Genomic DNA, 23114 nt, shown 5'->3' with positions numbered 1-23114 from the left:
GGCTGTACCTGGGTCAGTACAGTAAACAGGGCTCTAATGGGGCTATATCTACACCTACTATAAAGGCTGTACCTGGGTCAGTACAGTAAACAGGGCTCTAATGGGGCTATACCTACACCTACTATAAAGGCTGTACCTGATGGATTAGGTGTCTTGTGGAAGGGCCGATGATTAGGGGCTGTGAAATGAATGGTGAAGTTAATAGGACACTGAATGACGCTCTAGAATAGGGGCTGTAATCGGGTCAGGGGAGTATACAGGCCTCTGATGGAACTATATTTGAAAGGCTGTACCTGGGTCAGTTGACTACAGAGCACTCAGAAGGGGTGCATTGCTACATCTGCATTGCTTGCTTTTTGGTGTTTTAGGCTGGGTTTCTGTATAAGCACTTTGGGACATCTGCTGATGTAAAAAGGGCTTTATAAATACATTCGATTTGTGGTAGAGCAAGATACAAAAAGGCTGTTCCTGAGTCAGTGAAGCACACAGGGCTCAGATGGAGCTGTGTAGTGAAGGCTGTACCTGAGTCAGTGAAGCACACAGGGCTCAGATGGAGCTGTGTAGTGAAGGCTGTACCTGAGTCAGTGAAGCACACAGGGCTCAGATGGAGCTGTGTAGTGAAGGCTGTACCTGAGTCAGTGAAGCACACAGGGCTCAGATGGAGCTGTGTAGTGAAGGCTGTACCTGAGTCAGTGAAGCACACAGGGCTCAGATGGAGCTGTGTAGTGAAGGCTGAGTCAGTGAAGGACACAGGGCTCAGATGGAGCTGTGTAGTAAAGGCTGAGTCAGTGAAGCACACAGGGCTCTGATGGGGAGAAGGGCAGTGAATAACGAGACTCTGAAGTTGCTCTAGACTTAGAATAAGTACTGATTCTGAGTCAGTGATATACACAGTGATCATATGGATCTATGTTGTAAGGGCTGTACCTGAGTCAGAGAAGATAATAAGAATCTGTAGGGGCAATAAGTATAAAGACCGTACCTGGGTCAGATTACTATATCGAAGTCTTAATGAACAGATGCATAAGGGCAGTACCAGAGTCAGTGGAGTGAATAGGACTCTGAAGTCACTCTACAATAATGGTTGTACCTTGGTCAGTTGCCTATATGGAACTCGGTAGAGCAAATTTGTAAAGGCTGTACCTGAGTCAGTGGAATAGACGCGGAAGCTCTTGTCCCAGAAGCCACAGAGCAGGATGAAGCGGTTGTCTGCGGTGATGATGAAACACTGAGAGTGGATGTGAATGCTCTGGTCCAACAGGTCTGTGATCTGACGACGATGGGTCCCCACGTTACTGGCTGGAGAGGAGGAGAGGAGGAGGGAGGTGGAAGGATGAGGGGGGAGGAGAAGGAGGGAGGAGAAGGAGGGAGAGAGGCAGATGGGGAGGGAGATGGGGAGAGAGGGGGAGAGCGGGAGGGGGAGGGAGAGAGGGAGGGGGATGGGGAGGGAGAGAGGCAGATGGGGAGGGAGATGGGGAGAGAGGGGGAGAGCGGGAGGGGGAGGGAGAGAGGGGTAGGTGAGGAAGAGGGAGAGAAATACATACTGAGATGTTGCACAGTAATTCATTAAGTAAAGCATGTAAGTCTGAGGAAAAACGTATTGTATAAAATCTGATTGTTTTCCTTTACGATATCGCCGTGTTAATCGTTTTCACAAAGACATCAGACCATTACTGGAGCTACCAACTACGACATTTGTCACGCATGGCGTTTACGCACGTTCGTCGCCACGGCAGCAGCACCATTTTGATTTGTGAGGGAATACATAAAACATCTAGGACGTGGCGTTTACAAGGGTTTCACATTTTCCACTGGGCCTAAGAGTTTGAGTAACGATGAGCGTGCATATTCTCTCTCTCCCCAGAAGGAGAAGAGACTTCCAATAGCTAAGAAGAGGAGAGGAGCCACGCATAGTAAGGACAACATAAATTAAATCCACTTTGGCCCCTTATCGCTGAGTTGGAGGTTTGTGTGTGTGTGTGAGTGACTGGGTGAGAGAGAGAGAGAGAAAAGACAAAAGAAATAACAGACTAAAACAAAGGCCATGTCTGTTTTGGACTGATGCGTTTCCTTGGCCTTGCAGACGTAGCCATCTATCATGAAGTGCTTTGTAGTGGGTAAGATATTAAGATATGCTGCGCCAGTTTCCCGGACAAAGATTAAGTCGAATCCTAAATCATTATCAGAATCTCCATTTAAAATATTTCTTAGTCCTGGACTAGACTTAATCTGTGTCCAGGGAACAAACAGGCACATTAGGTTCTAGACTTCTGTAACGTTATCCTCCCTTTCTCTCTTCTCTCTCTCCTGCTCTAACTCAAGATGAACAGGTGTGGGTCCGGCCCAGGCATCCCTGACAGAGACCAGCACGCCGTGTCTGACGAATATTTCAACCAATTATCAACATTTCCCCCCGCCACGGCCGCCCCGCCAGTCAAATACAATTTAGTGTGTTTAAACTGAAGCTCCTTGTGGAATGTGAGAAGTATAAATACAGAAATGACACGTTAAGAAAATATCCCCTCACCACACGCATTATACATGTGATGTGGAGCGTGGGCTGGTGCTGAAAAATGACAAAACAGAGCTGTGAGTGAGTTGCAGAGATAGAATCAGTCGTGCATTCCGAGTGTGACAAAAAAAAAACATTTTTAAAAGTAGAGGGGCTTTTTGTTTCATTCAAAAATGGTTGAATGGCCTCAGACATATACATGAACATCTATGAAAGTGCCCATGTTCACGTGTGCAACTAGAGGCGAAAAAACCCTACATCACCTTTACTCCACACACGGAAACGCATACAAAGCTCTCCCTCGCCCTCCATTTGGCAAATCTGACCATAACTCTATCCTCCTGATTCTTGCTTACAAGCAAAAACTCAAACAGGAAGTACCAGTGACGCGCTCAATACGGAAGTTGTTCCGATGAAGCGGATTCTAAGCTACAGTCCTGTTTTGCTAGCGCAGACTGGAATGTGTTCCAGTAGGAGTTTACCACATCAGTCACTGGCTTCAGTAATAAGTATATAGAGGCAAGCAACACTGAACCATGCATGAGAGCCCTAGCCGATGTAAGACCTTAAACAGGTTAATTAACACTCAAGGCCGCAGGGCCAGACGGATTACCAGAATGCATACTCAGAGCTGACAAGTGTCTTCACTGACATTTTCAACCGCTCCTTGACCCAGTCTGTAATACCTACATGTTTCAAGAAGACCACCATAGTCCCTGTGCCCAAGAACACCATAGTAACCTGTATAAATGACTATCGCCCAAAAGGACTCACATCTGTAGCCATGAAATGCTTTGAAAGGCTGGTCATGGCTCACATCAACACCATCATCCCAGACACCCTGGAACCACTCCAATTCGCATACCGCCCCAACAGATCCACAGATGACACAATCTCTATTGCACTCCACACTGCCCTTTCCCACCTGGACAAGATGAACACCTATGTGATAGTGCTGTTCATTGACTACAGCTCAGCGTTCAACACCATAGTGCCCTCCAAGCTCATCACTAAGCTAAGAACCCTGGGACCGAATACTGGATCCTGGACTTCCTGACGGGCCGTCCCAGTGGGTGAGTTTGCCAACGACACAACATTGGTAGGCCTGATCACAGACTACGATCAGACAGCCTATAGGGAGGCGGTCAGAGACTTAGCAGTGTGGTGCCAGAATAACAACTTCTCCCTCAACGTGAGTAAGACCAAGGAGCTGATCGTGGACTACAGGAAACGGAGGGCCGAGCACGCCCCCCATTCACATGGATGGGGGTTCCTCTGTGTCCACATCACTACGGATCTATCATGGTCCACACACACCAACACAGTCGTGGGGGGGGCACGACAACACCTCTTCCCCCTCAGGAGGCTGAGAAGATTTGGCATGGTTCCTCAGATCCTCAAAAAGTTAAACAGCTGCACCATTGAGAGCATCTTGACTGGCTGCATCACCGCTCGGTATGGCAACTGCTTGGCATCCGGCCGCAAGGCTCTACAGAGGGTAGTGCGTACAGCCCTGTACATCACTGGGGTCGAGCTCCCAGCCATCCAGGACCTCTATACCAGGTGGTGTCAGAGGAAGGCCCTAAAAATTGTCAGTCTCCGACCACCCAAGTCATATGCTGTTCTGTCCTCTACCGCACAGCAAGTGGTACCGAAGCACCAAGTCTGGAACCAACAGTACCCTGAACAGCTTCTACTCCAAAGCCATAACACTGCTAACTAGTTAGTTAAATAGTTCATCAAATAGCCTCCCAGACTATCTGCATTGACCCGTTTTGCAAAAACTTTTTTGTCTCATCACATACGTTGCTGCTACTGTTTACTACCTGTCACTTGATTCTTAGTTATATGTAGATATCTACCTCAATTACCTCGTACCCCTGCATATCGATTCAGTACTGGTACCCTGTGTATAGAACAAGGTTATCGTTACTCATTGTGTATCTATTATTACTTTTATTATTACGGGTTATACTTTCCTATTATTTCTCTATTTTCTTTCTCTCTACATTGTTGGAAAGGGCCCGTAAGTAAACATTTCACTGTTAGTCTACACCTGTTGTTTACGAAGCATGTGACAAATACAACTTGATTTGATACGACACACACAGTATATAAAAAGGAGGGCCATAAAAGGGGAGAAATGGACGAGAGAGAGAACGAGACAGAGAGAGTGAAGAAAAGGAGAGAGAACATTTGAGAGGTCAAGAGAACAACCAGAGAGCAACGGAGAGAGGAAGAATGAGAGAAAACAAGAGAGGGAAAGAGCTCTGTCTCTGACCACTCTCTCCCAGACAGTGTATCCTATACATCACTAGAGCTCCATCTCTAACCACTCTCTCCCAGACAGTGTATCCTATACATCACTAGAGCTCTGTCTCTGACCACTCTCTCCCAGACAGTGTATCCTATACATCACTAGAGCTCTGTCTCTGACCACTCTCTCCCAGACAGTATATCCTATACATCACTAGAGCTCCATCTCTAACCACTCTCTCCCAGACAGTGTATCCTATACATCACTAGAGCTCTGTCTCTGACCACTCTCTCCCAGACAGTGTATCCTATACATCACTAGAGCTCTGTCTCTGACCACTCTCTCCCAGACAGTGTATCCTATACATCACTAGAGCTCTGTCTCTGACCACTCTCTCCCAGACAGTGTATCCTATACATCACTAGAGCTCTGTCTCTGACCACTCTCTCCCAGACAGTGTATCCTATACATCACTAGAGCTCTGTCTCTGACCACTCTCTCCCAGACAGTGTATCCTATACATCACTAGAGCTCTGTCTCTGACCACTCTCTCCCAGACAGTGTATCCTATACATCACTAGAGCTCTGCCTCTGACCACTCTCTCCCAGACAGTGTGTCCTATACATCACTAGAGCTCTGTCTCTGACCACTCTCTCCCAGACAGTGTATCCTATACATCACTAGAGCTCTGTCTCTGACCACTATCTCCCAGACAGTGTATCCTATACATCACTAGAGCTCTGTCTCTGACCACTCTCTCCCAGACAGTGTATCCTATACATCACTAGAGCTCTGTCTCTGACCACTATCTCCCAGACAGTGTATCCTATACATCACTAGAGCTCTGTCTCTGACCACTATCTCCCAGACAGTGTATCCTATACATCACTAGAGCTCTGCCTCTGACCACTCTCTCCCAGACAGTGTATCCTATACATCACTAACGCTCCGCTCCTCTGCTCGCCTCCTCATCAACAAGTCGTGAGTGATGAGAGGCGCCCATATTGTCCTGACATGCGCCCGCCGCGCATTCTCAATCACACATTATTACCACATTCATATTCATTTATACTGACATAGATCCTTTCCCCCGCTCAAATTAAACCAGAGAGAGAGAGAGTAGGAAAAACTGTGAGAGATGGAGAGAGAGAGGGATAGAGGAGAGGGGGAGAGAGAGAGAGACAGAGAGAGATAGAAAGTGAGAGATGGAGAGAGAGAGGGAGAGAGGAGAGGGGGAGAGCTTGATGATGAAATACCAGTCCAGGCCACAGCTCATTGCATTCCAATTTGCATGCAAATGGTTTAGCAGAGGAGAGAGCAGAGTGGAGGATTTATTTCAGGGCGGGGGGGCTGTTGGTGGGCAGAGGCTGTGAAACAACAGCAAGCTACTGGCCAGGGACACTGCCTTGGGCCATCACAATGTATCCCAGAGACACACACAGACAGAGAGACAGAGAGTCACACACACACATGTTTGAGCACACACACCAACATACAAACACATGCATATACACACACACACACGGCAAACCTATCAGAGGGTCTATTTCCACGGGCAGTTGGTACTGCTGGTCCTGCACAGAGGAGCCTTGATGACCTGCGAGAAAGAGAAAAAGAGAGAGAGAGAGAGAGAGAGAGAGAGAGAAAGAGAAAGAGAAAGAGAAAGAGAGAAAGAGAAAGAGAAAGAGAAAGAGAAAGAGAGAGAGAGAGAGAGAGAGAGAGAGAGAGAGAGAGAGAAGAGAGAGAGAAAGAGAAAGAGAAAGAGAGAGAGAGAGAGAGAGAGAGAGAGAGAGAGAGAGAGAGAGAGAGAGAGAGAGAGAGAGAGAGAGAGAGAGGGAGAGAGGGAGAGAGGGAGAGAGGGAGAGGTGTGGGAGGAAGGAATGAGTGGGATGCAGAAAGAAGGATGGGTTTAATATCAGTGATTTGGCCATGTGGAGTACTTTGGCTTCTGTTCCATATGGGAGATGCTAAAATGTAATTTGCCACACTCAAAGCCTATTGTCCCCCAGAGCGCTCTACCAAAGAGTTACATTTAGCTGTAAAACTGTTTTCTGTGACTCCAAATTGACTCTGATAATACATAGTAACACATCAACAAGTTAATAAGAGAATATTGTTAATCCTTACATTTGATCCTCTAATAATACAGATTTGTACCATAAACAAGTTAAAATAATGCTAATATCACAATTCAAGATCTAACCACAAACAATATCATATGAAATCCACTCATCAAAACAAAATGCTCCAAACTCAATGAGATCTACAAATCTTCATTGTCTTTGAGTTTCATAACGTCCGACTTCATCCCATATCCCCTTCCCTGTTACTCCACAGCAGGGTTGATGTTTAATAAATAAACCATGAGGAGTGAGGTCTTGATGCATCAATGAGGAAGTGAAACCTAACGCTGGCAGAGTGCACGTGTCACATTTGATCCTGCCTTTTAGGAGGACCGCTCAACTGTCTCAGAAATCAACGTCCTGTCCTGGGAAGATGAAAGAGACAAGCCTATTGGCTGCTCTCGTTGAGATATACAGATAAATACTGACTGAAGGTCTTTGGATACGATACTTTGTGTGGACAAATGGGTAGTCCTCAACTGTGTGCTCCAAAACTCTATTTTGTGTACCTGTCTTTGACATGCTACATGAAATCAGACGTATATATAGTACATCCTTGAAATCTCATATCCTACATATGAGTTGAATTTCAATTAATTGGTTAAATGTACATTTCAAGCCATAGGGCGGCGCACAATTGGCCCAGCGTCATGCGGGTTAGGGGAGGGTTTGGCCGGGGTAGGCCGTCATTGTAAAACAAGAATTTGTTCTTAACCGACTTGCCGAGTTAAATAAAGGTAAAAAATAATTAAAATCCTGCTGACCTCTACAAGATAATCCTACTTTAGACTCCATTTCCTACAATCCCCATCTTACCGGCCAGGCCGTGCCACTTGTTGACGGCGAAGAGGCGGTTGGCGGTGACGGTGATGATGGCGGGCGCGGCGAGGCCCGGCCTGGTGTTGGCGGCCACATGGGCCACGGGAGAGTTGCTGGGGAACTTCAACACCATGATCACATCCTGCTGCATCTGCTCCGTGAACATCAACGGGCTCTGCAGGAGGACATACTGGTGGTGATGGACAGATCAACGGACGGGTGGACGGAAGGAGGGAGAGGAGGAGTCCAATGGATGGATAGATCCACAGACGAAGAGCCGGAGCGAACGAGGGATGGAGCAGTGGAGGAGAAGAGGGAACAGCAGGAGCAGCAGCAGCATGCAGAAAAGAGAGTGAAAACGAGAGAGAGAGAGAGAGAGAGAGAGAGAGAGAGAGGGGGGAAGGGAGGAGAGGGACAGAGAGAAAGTTAGCTGGGAAGCTAGCATGGAGTGGCAGCACTCAGAGGGAAGGAGGCCAGTTGGAGAAAAGCTGAGGTACTAAAAGCAGAGTACCATTATTCACATGATGACATCGATTAGAAGTCAGGGACAGAAAAACAGACACAAGAAAACTATTTCTCAAAGACAAAGTTTGTGTCAATACTAAGGAAGAACCAACAAGTCTCAGCATTAAAACGGGAGACAAACAAACAAACAGACCAAACGTAAGAGGAGAAAAGTCCACAGGATTGGTATAATGTGGGTGTATGTGTATAGTGTGTGTGTGTGAAATACCCTTGTTGGCCAAAACTCCTCTGTTGAACTCCCCGTGTTAACATTGTTACAGTGCTCCCTCCCTAACACTCTATTAAAAGTGTCTGTAATGCCCATACAGATAGAGGACTCATCTTTGTATCTGCGTTACATTATGGCGTCTGTGATTGGTTATAGCCATCTATAGTGCTCTATCTATCTCTATGGTAATGCCTCATCAAATGTGGCACCATTAATAGCCTGTTAGTGAGGGCTGCTGGGTAGTGGAGTCCTCCTCAAGTCTGACATTCTACACCATCTGTAATGAATCAAGAGTCTACTAGCAGTTACTTGTACTGGACCTCTAAATATAAGGACTAGTGTACATGCCAGACATGATCTATCTTTTAACAATGACAAAAGTCAACATTCTTCCTCAGAATTCTCAGACTTTGCTCAGGTCTCTTCAGGAAATGTTCATTAACATGACAATGGTCAGAAGTGAACTTGATACTTTTATCATCGGTAACAATCAGTCGCCACATAAACGGTCAAATAAAAATCCCATTTTGTATTTATCTTCATATAAGAATTGACATTTGTTCCTGCCAAGCTTCGTCAAGACATCGACACTCACTTTAAACCATGCGAGTTCCCTTCTACTGATAAGAGTTGTTTTTACTGGCTCACACACATTATTCATCCTGCGTCCCAAATGGCACCCTATTCCCTCTACATAGTGCACTCCTTCTGATCAGGGTTCTGCTCAATAAAAGTGCACTCCACATGAAATCGGGTGCCATTTGTTCAGACTGAGGAGTCATTTGCAGGATGCTTGTAGTGAGCTGGGGAACATACTATACCTGCTTAATGTCAGAGGCACACTGAGGTAAATCTCTGTTGTTTTAACAGGCTACTAGAATACTCTGACAACGTCATTACTGAACACCAACATGGGGACATGCCAGGACCGGAGTCTGACACCACACTACACTCAGACAGGGGGAGGGATGGAAAACAAAAGTGGAGAAGGACACAGCAAAGAGAGGTGTAAAGAGACAAATGGGGGTGAGTCAGAGAGAGAGAAAGAGAGGGAGAGAGAGAGAGCGTGAGGGAAGAGAGAAAGAGAGAGGGAGAGGGAGAAAGAGAGAGAAAGAGAGAGATAGAAATTGCGAGTGCAAGGAAAAGAAAGCGAGCGAGAGAGAAAGAAATGAGAGAGAGAGAAGGAAAGAAGTCCCTCATCTGCTGCTGGTGTGAATGGAAAGAGAAAGGTGCCTAGGACACGTCAAACCTGTCCAAACTCACCAGGCCCACCTACCACCACCGGAGAGGCCAAACAATTACATACAAGACACCTTTAACCACTTGAAAGGATGGACTCGTATGCCCTCCTGCTCCAGTACTGGGGTCGAGTTTCCAATGGATTTTTGTACGTACGTGTGTGTCTCACCACATGGAATTGAGGCCCTGCTCAACAACCTCGCGTTTATTTGTCTAGTAAAGTGTCTCCCCATTTCTCCCCTCGTTATTCTACTGCTCCCTTCTCATCTCAGCAGCCTACTGTACCTCAGTGTACTGTACTGCACCCTACTATACTGTATTGTACTTCACCTTACTGTACCCTACTGTACTGCACCCTACTGTACTGCACCCTACTGTACCCTAACGTACTGTACCCTACCATACCCTACTGTACTGCACCCTACTGTACCATACTGTACTCTACCCTACCATACCCTACTGTACTGTACCTCACCCTACTGTACCGTACCGCACCCTACTGTACCCTACCCTACCGCACCCTACTGTACTGCAGCCTACTACAGTACCTCACCCTACTGTACCCTACCCTACTGTACCCTACTGTACCCTACCCTACTGTACCCTACCCTACTGTACTGTACCCTACTGCACCTTACTGTACTGTACCTCACCCTACTGTACTGTACCCTACTGTACTGTACCCTACTGCACCCTACTGTACTGTACCCTACCCTAATGTACCCTACCCTACTGTACTGTACCCTACTGCACCTTACTGTACAGTACCCTACTGTACCCTACCCTACTGTACGGTACTGTACTGTACCATACTGTACTGTACCCTACTCTACTCTACCCTACTGTACTGTACCCTACTGCACCCTACCCTATTGTACTGGACCTTACTGTACTGCTCTCGTCCATACTGTACTGCTCTCGTCCATACTGTACCCTACTGCACCCTACCCTACTGTACTGCACCCTACTGCACTGCACCCTACTGTGCTGTACCCTACTGTACTGTACCCTACTGTACTGTACCCTACTGGACCCTAACGTACTGTACCCTACCATACCCTACTGTACTGCACCTTACTGTACCCTACTGTACTGTACTGTACCCTACTGTACTGCACTCTACTGTAATGTACCCTACTGCACTGTACTGCACCCTACTGTACTGCACCCTACTACCGTACCTCACTCTACTGTACTGTACCCTACTGTACTGAACCCTACTGTACTGTACCCTACTGTACTGCAGCCTACTACTGTACCTCACCCTACTGTACTGTACCCTACCCTACTGTACTGACCCTACTGTACAGTACCCTACCCTACTGTACTGTACCCTACTGTACTGTACCCTACTGTACCCTACTGCACCCTACACTACTGCACCTTACTGTACTGCACAGGTCCATACTGTACTGTACCCTACTGCACCCTACCTTACTGTACTGCACCCTACTGTACTGCACCCTACTGTACCCTAACGTACTGTACCCTACCATACCCTACTGTACTGCACCTTACTGTACCCTACTGTACTGTACCCTACTGTACCCTACTGTACCCTACCCTACTGCACCTTACTGTACTGCACACGTCCATACTGTACTGTACCCTACTGCACCCTACCCTACTGTACTGCACCCTACTGTACTGCACGCTACGGTACCCTAACGTACTGCACCTTACTGTACCCTACTGTACTGCACCCTACTGTACTGCACCCTACTGTACTGCACCCTACTGTACTGCACCCTACTGCACCCTACTGTACTGTACCCTACTGCACCCTACCCTACTGTACTGCACCCTACTGCACCCTACCCTACTGTACTGCACCTTACTGTACTGCACACATCCATACTGTACTGTACCCTACTGCACCCTACCCTACTGTACTGCACCCTACTGTACCCTAACGTACTGTACCCTACCATACCCTACTGTACTGCACCTTACTGTACTGCACCCTACTGTACCCTACCCTACTGTACCCTACCCTACCCTACTGTACTGTATCCTACTGCACCCTACTGTACAGTACCCTACTCTGCTGTACCCTAGCCTACTGTACCCTACTGTACTGCACCCTACTGTACTGCACCCTACTGTACTGTACTGCACCCTACTGTACTGCACCCTACAGTAAGAGTGGAAGAGTTAATACACTGTTACTAATAGTATACTGTACGCCAGGCCAGGATAGTCACCTTCTGATTTCATTAAGACATTAGAAGGGGAGGAAACAGAATCAACAGAACATCTTTTCAGGTACTGTCCATCGGTGGCTCGCTTTTGGAGTCAGGTCCCTCATCACAGTGAGGGATGTATTGCAAAAGGAAATGATAAAATGGCATTATACTGGGAAAGATGGGTTAATCTTTTAGTTGGAGTTAAGATCAGAATTAATGGTGGATTGGCCGCTGTGTGTGAAAATCCAGCACTTGCAGAGAGAGGAAATGAGAAATATATATATAATAACTACATGTACCGTACATGTGAGAGAAAATAGCTGTAAGAGGCAGTAGAACTATTGTTTTCCGTTAAATTTAATCCAATCAGGGAGGGATGGTAGGGGGAAAAATATAAAGTAATAAAAAATCTAAATTAGGGGGATTAGAAATTATGCAAACAATAAATTTGATAGATTGTGGGTTCTATCTGCAAATATTAAATCTGATCTACCCTCAAAAAGAGCAAACCTCACCCACCTGGCACTCCAGGCAGGCAAACGCTAACAGTGTTTAAAAGAATTCAAGTAGTATTTGCACCCAGGTGTGGGGGAAACCCTAGACCTTCACCCTGTGGATGAATGTAGCATTATTTGGAATTGTGGTGAAGAGCTAATGGGGTGTTTGGTAAACATGGGTGGCATATGGGCAGCGCTGTGTGCGTGTGTGTTTGTGTATGTGTGTGTGTTTGTGTATATGTGTGTATATGTGTGTGTTTGTGCATATGTGTGTGTTTGTGTATATGTGTGTGTTTGTGTGTTTGTGTATATGTTTGTGTGCCAATGGTCTCCAGCTGTCAGCACCACAGGGCCACCCCGCTAATGGGGGCTCTGGGGGGCTCAATTCCCCCCCCCCCCCCCCCCCCCGCCGTCACCCGCCTCACCCCCTCTTCCTGCCCCTTAAAAGCCTGTCACCTTTGGGCCATTGTTCCCAGCCGGTCCTCCTCCCTCTGGTTCTCCCCTGGTTCCCTCGTCTGTAGAGTGGGAGTTTGGCTCAGGACCATGTTTCCACAGTGATAATCCATTCACCCTCATCCCCCCCCCTACACCCAAAATCACACCTCACCCCTCTCTGAGGACGAGAGGAGACGGGTTCAAAACCAGAGCTTACGTTTCCCAGGGTTAGGATGGAGGGATGGTGGGAGGGAGAGGAAAGACTATAGACGGGCTAGTGTGAGTCAAAGCAGAGACCGTCATTTAACATGCTAGCAGTCAGAGACCGTCATTTAACACACTAGCAGTCAGAGACCGTCATTTAACACACTAGCAGTCGGAGACCGTCATTTAACACGCTAGCAGTCGGAGACCGTCATTTAACATGCTAGCAGTCGGAGACCGTCATTTAACATGCTAGCAGTCAGAGACCGTCATTTAACATGCTAGCAGTCAGAGACCGTCATTTAACATACTAGCAGTCAGAGACCGTCATTTAACATACTAGCAGTCAGAGACCGTCATTTAACATACTAGCAGTCAGAGACCGTCATTTAACATACTAGCAGTCAGAGACCGTCATTTAACATGCTAGCAGTCAGAGACCGTCATTTAACATACTAGCAGTCAGAGACCGTCATTTAACATACTAGCAGTCAGAGACCGTCATTTAACATACTAGCAGTCAGAGACCGTCATTTAACATACTAGCAGTCAGAGACCGTCATTTAACATACTAGCAGTCAGAGACCGTCATTTAACATACTAGCAGTCAGAGACCGTCATTTAACATACTAGCAGTCAGAGACCGTCATTTAACATACTAGCAGTCAGAGACCGTCATTTAACATACTAGCAGTCAGAGACCGTCATTTAACATACTAGCAGTCAGAGACCGTCATTTAACATACTAGCAGTCAGAGACCGTCATTTAACATACTAGCAGTCAGAGCCGTCATTTAACATACTAGCAGTCAGAGACCGTCATTTAACATGCTAGCAGTCAGAGACCGTCATTTAACATGCTAGCAGTCAGAGACCGTCATTTAACATACTAGCAGTCAGAGACCGTCATTTAACATACTAGCAGTCAGAGACCGTCATTTAACATACTAGCAGTCAGAGACCGTCATTTAACATACTAGCAGTCAGAGACCGTCATTTAACATACTAGCAGTCAGAGACCGTCATTTAACATACTAGCAGTCAGAGACCGTCATTTAACATACCAGCAGTCAGAGACCGTCATTTAACATACTAGCAGTCAGAGACCGTCATTTAACATACTAGCAGTCAGAGACCGTCATTTAACATACTAGCAGTCAGAGACCGTCATTTAACATACTAGCAGTCAGAGACCGTCATTTAACATACTAGCAGTCAGAGACCGTCATTTAACATACTAGCAGTCAGAGACCGTCATTTAACATACTAGCAGTCAGAGACCGTCATTTAACATACTAGCAGTCAGAGACCGTCATTTAACATACTAGCAGTCAGAGACCGTCATTTAACATACTAGCAGTCAGAGACCGTCATTTAACATACTAGCAGTCAGAGACCGTCATTTAACATACTAGCAGTCAGAGACCGTCATTTAACATGCTAGCAGTCAGAGACCGTCATTTAACATGCTAGCAGTCAGAGACCGTCATTTAACATGCTAGCAGTCAGAGACCGTCATTTAACATGCTAGCAGTCAGAGACCGTCATTTAACATGCTAGCAGTCAGAGACCGTCATTTAACATGCTAGCAGTCAGAGACCGTCATTTAACATGCTAGCAGTCAGAGACCGTCATTTAACATGCTAGCAGTCAGAGACCGTCATTTAACATGCTAGCAGTCAGAGACCGTCATTTAACATACTAGCAGTCAGAGACTGTCATTTAACATACTAGCAGTCAGAGACCGTCATTTAACATACTAGCAGTCAGAGACCGTCATTTAACATACTAGCAGTCAGAGACCGTCATTTAACATACTAGCAGTCAGAGACCGTCATTTAACATACTAGCAGTCAGAGACCGTCATTTAACATACTAGCAGTCAGAGACCGTCATTTAACATACTAGCAGTCAGAGACCGTCATTTAACATACTAGCAGTCAGAGACTGTCATTTAACATACTAGCAGTCAGAGACCGTCATTTAACATACTAGCAGTCAGAGACCGTCATTTAACATACTAGCAGTCAGAGACCGTCATTTAACATACTAGCAGTCAGAGACAGTCAAGGCTATTCCATTGGGCCTCTGGTTCTATCTACACTACTGAGGAGATGGGTCGGTATTGGGCATGGTATTGGGCACGGTATTGGGCATGGTATTGGGCATGGTATTGTGTAAGGTATTGGGCATGGTATTGTGTAAGGTATTGGGCATGGTATTGTGTAAGGTATTGGGCATGGTATTGTGTAAGGTATTGGGCATGGTATTGGGCACGGTATTGGGCACGGTATTGTGTAAGGTATTGGGCATGGTATTGTGTAAGGTATTGGGCACGGTATTGGGCATGGTATTGGGCATGGTATTGTGTAAGGTATTGGGCATGGTATTGGGCATGGTATTGTGTAAGGTATTGGGCACGGTATTGGGCACGGTATTGGGCATGGTATTGGGCACGGTATTGGGCACGGTATTGGGCATGGTATTGGGCATGGTATTGTGTAAGGTATTGGGCATGGTATTGGGCATGGTATTGTGTAAGGTATTGGGCATGGTATTGGGCATGGTATTGTGTAAGGTATTGGGCACGGTATTGGGCATGGTATTGGGCACGGTATTGGGCACGGTATTGGGCACGGTATTGGGCATGGTATTGTGTAAGGTATTGGGCATGGTATTGTGTAAGGTATTGGGCATGGTATTGGGCACGGTATTGGGCACGGTATTGGGCACGGTATTGGGCACGGTATTGGGCATGGTATTGTGTAAGGTATTGGGCATGGTATTGGGCATGGTATTGTGTAAGGTATTGGGCACGGTATTGGGCATGGTATTGTGTAAGGTATTGGGCACGGTATTGGGCACGGTATTGGGCATGTATTGGGCACGGTATTGGGCACGGTATTGGGCACGGTATTGTGTAAGGTATTGGGCATGGTATTGGGCACGGTATTGGGCATGGTATTGTGTAAGGTATTGGGCATGGTATTGGGCACGGTATTGGGCATGGTGGTCAGTCTGGGTGTGAGCGTGCGCGTACGTGTGTGCGAGACTCACCACCTGCATGGCGGAGCTCCTTGGTGGGTGTGGCTCGATGAGCAGCTGACATGGGGTCTGTCCGAAACTCCTGATCTGTGCCTCCACAGCCTGGCGAGAGGGAGAGAGGTAAAGAGGTAGAGAGAGAGAGAGGTAGAGAGAGAGAGGTAGAGGTAAAGAGAGAGAGGTAGAGGTAAAGAGAGAGAGGTAGAGGTAAAGAGAGAGAGGTAGAGAGAGAGAGGTAGAGAGAGAGGTAGAACGAGAGGTAGAAAGAGAGGTAGAGAGAGAGGTAGAGGTTAGAGAGAGAGAGGTAGAGGGTAGAGAGAGAGAGGTAGAGAGAGAGAGGGGTAGAGAGAGAGAGAGAGGGGTAGAGAGAGAGAGCGAGAGAGAGAAATAGAGCAGTAGAGAGAGAGAGAGAGAGAGGTAGAGAGAGAGAGAGCGAGAGAGAGAGAGAGAGAAATTGAGCAGTAGAGAGAGAGAGAGAGAAATAGAGCAGTAGAGAGAGAGAGAGAGAGAGAGAGAGAGAGAGAGAGAGAGAGAGAAATAGAGCAGTAGAGAGAGAGAGAAATAGAGCAGTAGAGAGAGAAAGAGAGCAGTAGAGAGAGAAAGAGATAGGTATGGAGGAAGAGAAACAGAGAGAGCGAGAGAGTGAGAAACAGAGAGAGAGAGCGAGAGAAACAGAGAGAAAAAGAGCGAGAGCGCGTGAGAGAGCGAGAGAGAGAAACAGAGAGAAAGAGAGCAAGAGACAGACAGGCGGGTTAGGTGGCGCTAATTAAGAGATATAGGACCATAAATGTCACAGGAGACGCCGCCTCTCAGCTCTGGACAACATCAGGGGCCACAGAGTCAAGGTAACACAGGGCTGGGAGGACAGAGAGATGTACTAGTGTATGATCAACACAGTAAAGAATACATACAGCAACAGAGGTAGGTGTGTGTAAGAGTACTCTAGGTGAGATGGGGCTACAGAGAGAGAGAGTAAATACAACCCAATACATTGTAAATACAACTCATATTTATGTTTAATTATTTTCCCTTTTGTACTTTAACTATTTGCACATTGTTACAACACTGTATATAGACATAATTATATTTGAAATGTCTTCATTCTTTTGGAACTTTTGTGTAATGTGTACTGTTTTAGTGTTTATTTCACTTTGTTTATTACCTACTCCACTTGCCTTGGCAATGATAACATATATGTTTCCCATGCCAATAAAGCCCCTTAAATTGAAATTGAATTGAGAGAGAGCGAGCGAGAGGGAGAAAGAAAGATCTTGGGCAGGAAAGACAGAGGTTAAGTGAGAGACTGCTGCGCCAGGCAATCTGACTGTGTGTGACTGCGTGTGAGAGAGTGAGTGTGGAGAAGAGCAGAGTACTATGTGAGACTGCAGTGGTTGAGCCTGAGCCGGGGTTGGCCTGGACTCTGGGAGTGATCTCATAGAGAAGGCCTGTACAGACTGCAGATGGGACTTCCATGAGAAAACGTTGCTGTGAACGGCACTGCTTATCCCTATTGTCTGAAACTAACCAGAGACGAGAGAGAGAGCCTAGAGAGAGAGAAGAGACAAGAGAGACGAGACGAGAGAGAGAGAGCCTCAGTTAAGCCCGTATACTTACTGTATACTAATACCTGGGATTCATGTAAAATGGCACCCTATTCCCTATGTAGTGCACTTATTTTGACCAGACCCCTATTTGTACTCTGGTCAGAAGTCAGGCACTACATAGGGAAGTGGATGTCATTTCAGATCCAGACCTATACTCCAGCCCCTGCCTGCCATCCTACCTTCCAGCTTTTGTGGAGGATCCCAGTGTAGTAAAAAAAAGATGGTTCCTAATCTCTAACAGGTATGAGAAAATCTCCCGGCCTAGACTCAAGGCCTCCACCGACGCCAGTTGATATGTGAGCGTCAGAAAACCCAGGGCTTTGGTTCCCTCTCTCTCCCTCTCCCTCTCCCCCCCTCTCTCTCTCGCTTTCCCCCAGTCTGTCTCCCTGCCTCTTACCTCCCCCTTCCCTCTCTTTTCCCGCTCTTTCCTTCTCTCTCCCTTTCTCTCCCCCACCCTTCTTTTCTCTGCCACTCAAGCTTTGATCCCCCACTCCTCTCACAGCTGAGGAGAACAATGGGATCTGTCCCTCCCTCTTCATTTAGTGTAAATCCACTCCTGGGTCCATTAGACTGGGCCATCGATTACAAACAGATGATCTAGGCTGTGTCCCAAATAGTACTCTATTCCCTACATAGGGCCCTGGTCAAAAGGAGTGCACTGTTAAGAGAATAGAGTGCCATTTGGGACGCCTGCCCTACAGTCACTAAGAGAATCTTGAAATACCAGAAAATGCATGTAGGGGTTCTAGGAAAAGCCCAAGTCATTACGGCACTGGAATGGGAGTCAGGGCAGGGCAAGATGGCAATAAGCGCTAGCTAGCTAACCCAATGTCTTCACAACATCACTGTTTGACGAAGGGGAACTAAAAATGACTTTTACAAGATGATTTCAGATTTGCATAGAAATGTTGATGACACAAAATAAGAACACTTTTCAGTATTTTCCGCGGCGTGAATGTGAGTGGTGTCTGCAGGCGCTAGCTCTAGCTAGCCTAGTAGCTTGGCACAAGTCCAGCAGGAGGATTAAATGGAGGTGATTGATCAAAGTGTGTGAGCCTGGGGTGTGAGGGGTAGTCCGTCAGGACCCCTATGAACATCTGTGCCGGTGTAATTAGCTGTGGTCTGTCGTGTTCATCCAAAATACATTTGGCAAGAGCTATACCATATACATCCCTATATTATGCCATACATATTAAATACCAAATCATCCTTAATATATATATATATATTAACATTTCTCTGATATCACATTTTAACAACCAAAAATATGATAAAATCTCTTGTATTAGTAAACGATACAGACCACTTCCATCAGATCATGAGCTGGACTGTGTGTACAGTATGGTGCGATGTCGGTCTCTCTCCCTATGGCCTCTATAGACAACAGAACACGCTCCGTACCGCCGTACCTCCTCATCCCCTGCCATTCAGCTGCCCTTCATGCTCAGTGACTGGAGAATCGCATGGCGGGCACCGAGGGCAAACGCTGATTTATCACCTCATTCCCATCCAGATGTGCTTGAGCCAACCACCTACCCACCCACGCATGCAGATTCATTACCAGGACCAGTGGGGAGAGGGGGGCTGTGGTCGGTCATTTCCCCAGCTAGAGGCCCATTACCCAGGCATGGCCAGGAGCCTGGTGCATGGTTAATACAACCGGACGGTAAATTGGATCTCTGACACCCACTATTTACCTTGGAGCTGCTCTGATGATCAGGAGAATAAATAAATCCACACCCCACACAGCATGGTGCCATCAGAGAGAGAGAGCAGATAAACTGTGTGTGTGTGAGTGAGTGAGTGAGTGAGTGAGTGAGTGAGTGAGTGAGTGAGTGAGTGACACACCCTCCTCCCCCCTCCCTGAGTCCAATCAGCTGGGGAGGTTTCTCCACACACCCGACTGAACCCCGGCGTTAGTTTTAATTAGTCAAATACACCAGCAGTGCGTCTCCAGCCCCGAGCCGTAGCCAGCCTCTCAGTGTTTGTGAGGAAGCAGGCCTGTGGAGGAGGCGGAAATGGGTTGCTAGTCTGGGCCGTGTCAGGGCCAGAGGCCAAGGGGGGTGGAGGTTGGGATGGAGGGGGGTAGCGCCAAGGGAGACCGCCACTACTGAGTGACAACTGTTTCAGCCGTGGTCCTGGTGTGGTCTGGTCTGGGCTAGGCCTTCCGGGGCTGGTTTGTGTCAGAACAGGCAATAGAGGACGGGTGGTGGTGGAGGGGGATAGGAAGGGACAGGGTAGGGAGGGACAGGGTAGGGAAGGACAGGAGAGAGAGGGACAGGGTAGGGAGGGACAGGGTAGGGAAGGACAGGAGAGACAGGAGAGAGAGGGACAGGGTAGGGAGGGACAGGGTAGGGAGGGACATGATAGGGAGGGACAGGGTAGGAGGGACAGGAGAGACAGGAGAGAGAGGGACAGGGTAGGGAGGGACAGGGTAGGGAGGGAGGGAGGGACAGGGTAGGGAGGGACAGGGTAGGGAGGGAGGGAGGGACAGGGTAGGGAGGGAGGGACAGGGTAAGGAGGGAGGGACAGGAGAGAGAGGGACAGGGTAGGGAGGGAGGGACAGGGTAGGGAGGGAGGGACAGGGTAGGGAGGGACAGGGTAGGGAGGGACAGGAGAGACAGGAGAGAGAGGGACAGGGTAGGGAGGGACATGATAGGGAGGGACAGGGTAGGGAGGGAGGGAGGGACAGGGTAGGGAGGGAGGGAGGGACAGGGTAGGGAGGGACGGACAGGGTAGGGAGGGAGGGACAGGGTAGGGAGGGACAGGGTAGGGAGGAACAGGGTAGGGAGGAAGGGACAGGGTAGGGAGGGACAGGGTAGGGAGGGACAGGATAGGGAGGAACAGGGTAGGGGGGAACAGGGTAGGGAGGGACAGGATAGGGAGGAACAGGATAGGGAGGAACAGGGTAGGGGAGAACAGGGTAGGGAGGGACAGGATAGGGAGGGAGGGAGGGACAGGGTAGGGAGGGAGGGACAGGGTAGGGAGGGACAGGGTAGGGAGGGACAGGATAGGGAGGAACAGGGTAGGGGAGAACAGGGTAGGGAGGGACAGGATAGGGAGGGAGGGAGGGACAGGGTAGGGAGGGAGGGACAGGGTAGGGAGGGACAGGGTAGGGAGGAACAGGGTAGGAGAGAACAGGGTAGGGAGGGACAGGATAGGGAGAGAGGAAAGGACAGGGTAGGGAGGGAGGGACAGGGTAGGGAGGGAGGGACAGGGTAGGGAGGGACATGATAGGGGGGAACAGGATAGGGAGGGAGGGACAGGGTAGGGTGGGAGGGACAGGGTAGGGAGGGAGGGACAGGGTAGGGAGGGAGGGACAGGGTAGGGAGGTACAGGATAGGGAGGAACAGGGTAGGTGAGAACAGGGTAGGGGAGAACAGGATAGGGGAGAACAGGGTAGGGGAGAACAGGGTAGAGAGGGACAGGATAGGGGATAACAGGGTAGGGGAGAACAGGGTAGGGAGGGACAGGATAGGGGAGAACAGGGTAGGGGAGAACAGGGTAGGGGTAAACAGGGTAGGGAAGAACAGGGTAGGGTGGGACAGCTGGAAGAAAGGCTCCCTGCCCCAGAGGCCTACAGTCTACACAGGCCAAACCATGGTAGGGTGGAGGGTGGGGTGGAATGGGGGTCTAGCTGAGCGTTTGGAATGTCTCAAGGCAGATTAGGGAACGCTGTGGAGACCGTTGCCATGTTTTCCCAGACGGGACTGCTTCCTGGTCATGCTCTCCTTCCATCAGCAAGACAGGACTGCTTCCTGGTCATGCTCTCCCTCCATCAGTAAGACAGGACTGCTTCCTGGTCATGCTCTCCCTCCATCAGTAAGACGGGACTGCTTCCTGGTCATGCTCTCCCTCCATCAGCAAGAGAACATCAGCTCCCTTCTTCCACTTCTCTGTGTTGACTCATGCCACATTAAGACAACCACTTTTTACTGCACCGGGACAGAGAGTACTGGTACAGTGTTTTTCTCTCTCTCTCTCTCTCTCTCTCTCTCTCTCTCTCTCTCTCTCTCTCTCTCTCTCTCTCTCTCTCTCTCTCTCTCTCTCTCTCTCTCTCTCTCTCTCTCTCTCTCTCTCTCTCTCTCTCTCTCTCTCTCTCTCTCTCTCTCTCTCTCTCTCTCTCTCTCTCTCTCTCTCTCTCTCTCTCTCTCTCTCTCTCTCAATTTCAATTCAATGGGCTTTATTGGCATGGGAAACATGTGTTAACATTGCCAAAGCAAGTGAGGTAGGTAATATACAAAAGTCAAATAAACAATAACAATGAACAGTAAACATTACACATACAGAAGTTTCAAAACAATAAAGACATTACAAATGTCATATTATATATATGCAGTGTTGTAACAATGTACAAATGGTTAAAGCACACAAGTTAAAATAAATAAACATAAATATGGGTTGTATTTACAGTGGTGTTTGTTCTTCACTGGTTGCCCTTTTCTTGTGGCAACAGGTCACAAATCTTGCTGCTGTGATGGCACACTGTGGAATTTCACCCAGTAGATATGGGAGTTTATCAAAATTGGATTTGTTTTCGAATTCTTTGTGGATCTGTGTAATCTGAGGGAAATATGTCTCTCTAATATGGTCATACATTGGGCAGGAGGTTAGGAAGTGCAGCTCAGTTTCCACCTCATTTTGTGGGCAGTGTGCACATAGCCTGTCTTCTCTTGAGAGCCATGTCTGCCTACGGCGGCCTTTCTCAATAGCAAGGCTATGCTCACTGAGTCTGTACATAGTCAAAGCTTTCCTTAAGTTTGGGTCAGTCACAGTGGTCAGGTATTCTGCCACTGTGTACTCTCTGTTTAGGGCCAAATAGCATTCTAGTTTGCTCTGTTTTTTTGTTAATTCTTTCCAATGTGTCAAGTAATTATCTTTTTGTTTTCTCATGATTTGGTTGGGTCTAATTGTGCTGTTGTCCTGGGGCTCTGTGGGGTGTGTTTGTGTTTGTGAACAGAGCCCTAGGACCAGCTTGCTTAGGGGACTCTTCTCCAGGTTCATCTCTCTGTAGGTGATGGCTTTGTTATGGAAGGTTTGGGAATCGCTTCCTTTTAGGTGGTTGTAGAATTTAACGGCTCTTTTCTGGATTTTGATAATTAGTGGGTATCGGCCTAATTCTGCTCTGCATGCATTATTTGGTGTTCTACGTTGTACACGGAGGATATTTTTGCAGAATTCTGCATGCAGAGTCTCAATTTGGTGTTTGTCCCATTTTGTGAAATCTTGGTTGGTGAGCGGACCCCAGACCTCACAACCATAAAGGGCAATGGGCTCTATGACTGATTCAAGTATTTTTAGCCAGATCCTAATTGGTATGTTGAAATTTATGTTCCTTTTGATGGCATAGAAGGCCCTTCTTGCCTTGTCTCTCAGATCGTTCACAGCTTTGTGGAAGTTACCTGTGGTGCTGATGTTTAGGCCGAGGTATGTATAGTTTTTTGTGTGCTCTAGGGCAACGG

The 23114-nt window shown here is 47.7% G+C and overlaps 1 protein-coding gene across 8 annotated transcripts in view; it reads right to left on the bottom strand.

Moving 5' to 3' along the window:
• Positions 1–23114, bottom strand: part of LOC139567059 (lipopolysaccharide-responsive and beige-like anchor protein) — a 351617-nt gene that overhangs the window by 39368 nt on the left and 289135 nt on the right. For 6 of the 8 annotated variants that reach the window (XM_071388496.1, XM_071388500.1, XM_071388498.1 and 3 more), the window contains 4 exons: positions 16064–16153; positions 7710–7902; positions 6302–6367; positions 1144–1299 (listed from right to left, as the gene is read on the bottom strand). In XM_071388496.1, coding sequence (XP_071244597.1) covers positions 1144–1299; positions 6302–6367; positions 7710–7902; positions 16064–16153 — 505 coding nt within the window. The remainder of the gene's footprint in view (positions 1–1143; positions 1300–6301; positions 6368–7709; positions 7903–16063; positions 16154–23114) is intronic. The other 2 variants (XM_071388499.1, XM_071388501.1) reach the window with 1 other exon arrangement.

Source organism: Salvelinus alpinus, unplaced genomic scaffold, assembly GCF_045679555.1.
Source record: "Salvelinus alpinus unplaced genomic scaffold, SLU_Salpinus.1 scaffold_41, whole genome shotgun sequence".
Taxonomy (NCBI): Eukaryota; Metazoa; Chordata; class Actinopteri; order Salmoniformes; family Salmonidae; genus Salvelinus; species Salvelinus alpinus.
The sequence above is the reverse complement of the archived record's forward strand: the minus strand, read 5'-3'. Positions and strand labels throughout refer to the sequence as shown.